This window comes from Vigna angularis, chromosome 6 (genome assembly GCF_016808095.1).
Source record: "Vigna angularis cultivar LongXiaoDou No.4 chromosome 6, ASM1680809v1, whole genome shotgun sequence".
NCBI classification, from domain to species: Eukaryota; Viridiplantae; Streptophyta; class Magnoliopsida; order Fabales; family Fabaceae; genus Vigna; species Vigna angularis.
In genome coordinates, this window is record NC_068975.1 from 31,524,160 (window position 1) to 31,528,747 (window position 4,588).

At 33.5% G+C, this 4,588-nt stretch overlaps 1 protein-coding gene across 1 annotated transcript; it reads left to right on the top strand.

Annotated features, from left to right (window-relative positions):
* The first annotated feature begins 473 nt into the window (after window positions 1-473).
* On the top strand, window positions 474-4,106 carry LOC108341633 (lysine-specific demethylase JMJ26). Its single transcript, XM_017579292.2, has 13 exons — window positions 474-644; window positions 735-847; window positions 947-1,046; window positions 1,137-1,269; window positions 1,343-1,403; window positions 1,482-1,936; window positions 1,991-2,178; window positions 2,420-2,749; window positions 3,124-3,429; window positions 3,509-3,581; window positions 3,655-3,740; window positions 3,833-3,952; window positions 4,038-4,106. The coding sequence occupies exons 1-13, from the start codon at window positions 474-476 to the stop codon at window positions 4,104-4,106; spliced, it is 2,205 nt and encodes a 734-aa protein (XP_017434781.2).
* The last annotated feature ends 482 nt before the right edge of the window (window positions 4,107-4,588 follow it).

Consider the following 4,588-nt stretch of genomic DNA (forward strand, 5'->3'; position numbering starts at 1 on the left):
AAAATTTACTCTAAAGATATATAGTAGGTATTTTTTTTAATTACAATCGCACACACAATTCACCCTAATACATTACATCTATGAATTGTATTTTAGTTGATCAGAAATTGCTTCATTATTTTTTATGTTAAGAGTAGGTTATTATGTTACTTTTCATGTTCATTAATCTATGATTGTGATATCAGTATCAGTATATAAAGGATTTTATATTGAGAGTAAATTTTTTAGGAAATCAAGAAACTATAAAAAAAAGTTGGCATGTTTTGAAACACCAGTGCACAATCTGGCACATAATAGAAATATATATGGAATTATGACAGAAGAAGAAGAGGATTACATTTTGTTCTGAATTATGTAATTGTGTTTATAGTACATTAAATTAACAAAAGAAGTAATGCATTCATGACTAATCGATGAAGTAATGGAGCCTTTGCAATGTCTTGATACTTATTAGTGTTTTTTCTGCAGTGAGAATGAAACAAAAGAAGTCAAAGGATCATACCGAGTATAAGGCCAACTTCTCAAGTCCTGCAAAATCCTCTGAAATTCAATATTTATCTAATGAGCAATATTTATCTAAGTTTCCAAAATCAGGAGAAATCCCAAGATGCTCAAGATGTTTTGGAAGTTCAAAAAGGAGAAAGGTTAAAGAAGACTATATTATAAAATCAAAACCTGAAGTACTTTATCTTAACATTTTTTTCTTGCTTTGAACCATGTATTTGTGTTAACAGGATGCAGAGACAAGTTTTAAAGAGTGTCATCAGTGTAGGAAAAAGGAAAGAACATCATTCGTACCTTGTACTAAATGTCCGAAAATGTATTGTTTGTGGTGCATCAAGAGATGGTAAAGTAGTTCACATTTAAATAATCATTGAAAGGCTGTGTATTTGTTCCAATTTATGAGATACTTGCAAAATATAACCATTTCTCATTTTACACACAGGTATCCCAATCTTACAGTATCAGACATTTCACACGAGTGTCCCTTTTGCCGAAAGAATTGCAATTGCGGTGTTTGCTTACGCTCAAGAGGAACCATTAAGGTTAGTTTTCTGTGCTGATTGAAAACATTATCCGGAAGAATTTTCAGTACTTTTTAACTCTACTTTTCCCATCTGATTTCATGTGTTCAGACATCTAACAGCAGCATCACAGACTACGAAAGGGTTCAGCATCTTCAATACATGATTAACTTACTCATTCCATTTATACAACAAATTTGTGAAGAACAAAGTCAAGAGCTGGAGATTGAAGCTAAAATACAAGGTATATTAAGTTTCAGCATCGGTTGGGGTAATTTAACTTTGAATACATAACTAACAATAATATGTCTTGCCAGAAAAATCAAGTGCTGAGATTGAGATACCACAGACATCTTGTGAGAATGAACGTATCTATTGGTATGGTATTATTCCATGTGTATTATACTAGTTTGATTCCTTTCACATTTTTCTAAGTTTTTTTTTTTCTTGGAGCAGTGACCATTGTGCTATTTCATTTACTGATCTTTATCGAAGCTGCCCCGAGTGTTCCTTTGAAATCTGCCTTAACTGTTGCAAAGAAATACGCAATGGAAGTATATCACCGCGGTGTAATATGAAGTTTCAGTATGTGAACAGGGGGTGTGATTATATGCATGGTGGTGATCCATTACCAATGTGTAGTAATTTTGGGATTTTAAGAGGTCATTCTAAGATATTTAGCAAATGGGAGGCCAACAGTGATGGAAGTATTAGATGTGCACCAAAGGAAATGGGGGGCTGTGGTGGCCCTGTGATGGAGCTGAAGCGTATTTTTTCAAATGGGTGGATATCAGAATTGGAAGCCAAAGCTCGTAACATGCTAAAAGGCTTTTCCAAAACTGAACAAACAGTTCTTCAGAAAGAAGCAATATCAGGTTGCAATTCTAAGATAAGAGCAGCTTTTAGAGATGGCACAAGTGATAATAACTTATACTGTCCATTGTCAAGTGACCTCATAAATGAAGGACTGCTTCTCTTCCAACAACATTGGACTCAAGGGAAACCAATCATAGTTCGTGATGTTCTTAAGCAGGGTACAGGTCTTAGTTGGGAGCCAATGGTCACATTGCGAGCCCTATGTGAAAACGTGGTTCCAGGAATCAGCTCAAATACTACTGAATTGAAGGCCATCGATTGTCTTTCTTGTTGTGAGGTTTGCTTCTATTGTCTCTTTTTGGTTTTTAATACCAAAATATGCTTCTAAAGTTTCAAATAACAAAAGTGATAATGTTTTTTGTTTTTTATCTCATGCTTTGGAATGCACGTTTGACGACTTCAATTGGCAATTTCTTTTCTACATCAAACTGTAACATTTTACAATGTTTTTGATGCTTGTATATTAATATTACAAGAATTTGGACCAGCATTCACCATTCTATTCCAAACTTTTACAGGTAGAAATCAATGCTCGTACATTCTTCAAGGGTTATACCCAAGGAAGAGCATATGAAAATCTCTGGCCCGAGATGCTGAAGTTAAAAGACTGGCCTCCCTCTGACAAGTTTGATGATCTTTTGCCTCGCCATTGTGACGAGTTTATCCGCTGCTTGCCATTTCAAGAGTATTGTGATCCTCGAGTTGGGATACTCAACCTTGCTGTAAAGTTGCCATCTCATGTTCTAAAGCCAGACCTTGGTCCAAAAACATATATTGCTTATGGGATTAAAGAGGAACTTGGCAGGGGAGATTCAGTAACAAAACTTCACTGTGATATGTCTGATGCTGTAAGCAACATACAACCTTAATTTCTATCCTTGCCTTGTTGTTTTGAGAACTTACAACTTGCATTTTGTTTGAACATTAAAACCAAACCCCAGATTTCCTATTGCGCATGTTGTATCACTGGATTATGAGCCTTCCTATGGTTAACTTTACTATCCGTATTACTTAACCTAGTTTGAAGGTTGTTTTCATATGGTAGTAACTTAAAGTTTAGTTTCCTAATGTGTAAAGATGGGACAATGATTGCTACGTGTTTCTTATTAATTTAATTTGAACTTTTAGACTATGGCACATGGGATCAAAATATACTTCCTCGTGTAGAAATTTACTGCACATTTGCTTTATTTTTCTAATTATTGTTCAATAATTTCCAAAGGTGAATATTTTGATCCACACGACTGAGGTAACATTGAGTGATGAACAAAATTCTGTTATTCCAAAACTGAAAAAAGCACACATTGCCCAAGATGAGAAAGAGGGACGTGCTCGAGAAAGGGTCGATGAATGGCTGAATGAAGGACTTTGCAAAGACAACAGAGAAGAATATAAGAGTGCTGTTTCTAAAGAATCAGGTGGTGCTCTTTGGGACATCTTTCGGAGAGAGGATACTGAAAAGTTAGAAGCATATCTAAGAAAGCACTCTAACGAATTTAGGCATACTTATTGCTCTGGAGTTGAAGAGGTAATGTTATATTTAGTCAGTCTAAATTTCTTCTTATCCTTATTTTTGGCTTTGGCTCATTTATTTCTATGTTGGTTAGGTTGTCCATCCAATTCATGACCAATGCTTTTACCTGACTTTGGAACACAAGAAGAATCTGAAGAAGGAGTTTGGTTAGTATTAATATTTGCAAATTGATTACTCAAAGAAGGCAATTAGTTACTAACATGAATCTCAATTTCCCAGGTGTAGAACCTTGGACTTTTGAGCAACAACTTGGGGAGGCAGTATTTATTCCTGCTGGATGTGCACACCAAGTCAGGAATCTTAAGGTGAAACTTGTCTTGACTCATTGAATTAAGTCATTTTGTCAGCATTTATGATTGTATTTATAACACCAAGATCTACATCATAAACCTTGCAGTCATGCACAAAAGTTGCTGTAGATTTTGTGTCCCCAGAAAATGTTCATATGTGCCTGCATTTAACTGAAGAGTTCCGTTGTCTTCCCAAGAATCACAAGGCCAGAGAAGATAAACTTGAGGTGAGATCAAATTGAAGAGAAGGTAAATGTTGGCCAACCTTATAATATGTTTGTTTTTTAATGTTTTCATTTTTTGATGAAACAGATGCAGAAAATGATAGTCTATGCTGTTGACAGTGCTGTCAAAGAATTAGAGCATTACGTTCTTGATTGAATCTGATGTAAGTATGCTCATTTTGGCCTAATAGATGATTTTTTTAAATGTGTTAGAATTTAGTGACCAAAGAATTAGTTTTATTTTGAGAGTTAACTTTACTCATAATTAAATGATTTTTTCCTTATTCAGTCATGAATACTTGTGTATATGAGCACTAACAAACATAATTCTGACTTGCTTTAAAATTTTCATAAATATTAAAAAAAATTATCGATATAAATAAATTTATTAAAAAATCTAAATTTTGTCGAAATTTTTTACTAATAAATTTTATTAATAAATTTTAAAATTTAAATTATCAATTTTATCAAAACTAAATGGTTGATAAATTAAAATTTATGATAGATACTTTTGTCAAATTTTGTATATTTTTACAGTCAATTTTGTTAATAATCTATAATTTTTGTCACTGACAGATTTTCATGTCTGAAAATTTGTAGAATGAATGGTAAATGAGTAGGAAAAGAAAAAAGAGGAAA

What these genes read in the sequence shown, in the direction of transcription:
- LOC108341633 (XM_017579292.2), top strand. Translation starts at nt 474, where the DNA reads ATGAAACAAAAGAAGTCAAAGGATCATACCGAGTATAAGGCCAACTTC. An exon ending in ATTGTCTTTCTTGTTGTGAG is followed by an intron (nt 2,179 to 2,419) that starts GTTTGCTTCTAT and finishes AAACTTTTACAG; the next exon opens with GTAGAAATCAATGCTCGTAC. An exon ending in ATTGCTCTGGAGTTGAAGAG is followed by an intron (nt 3,430 to 3,508) that starts GTAATGTTATAT and finishes TATGTTGGTTAG; the next exon opens with GTTGTCCATCCAATTCATGA.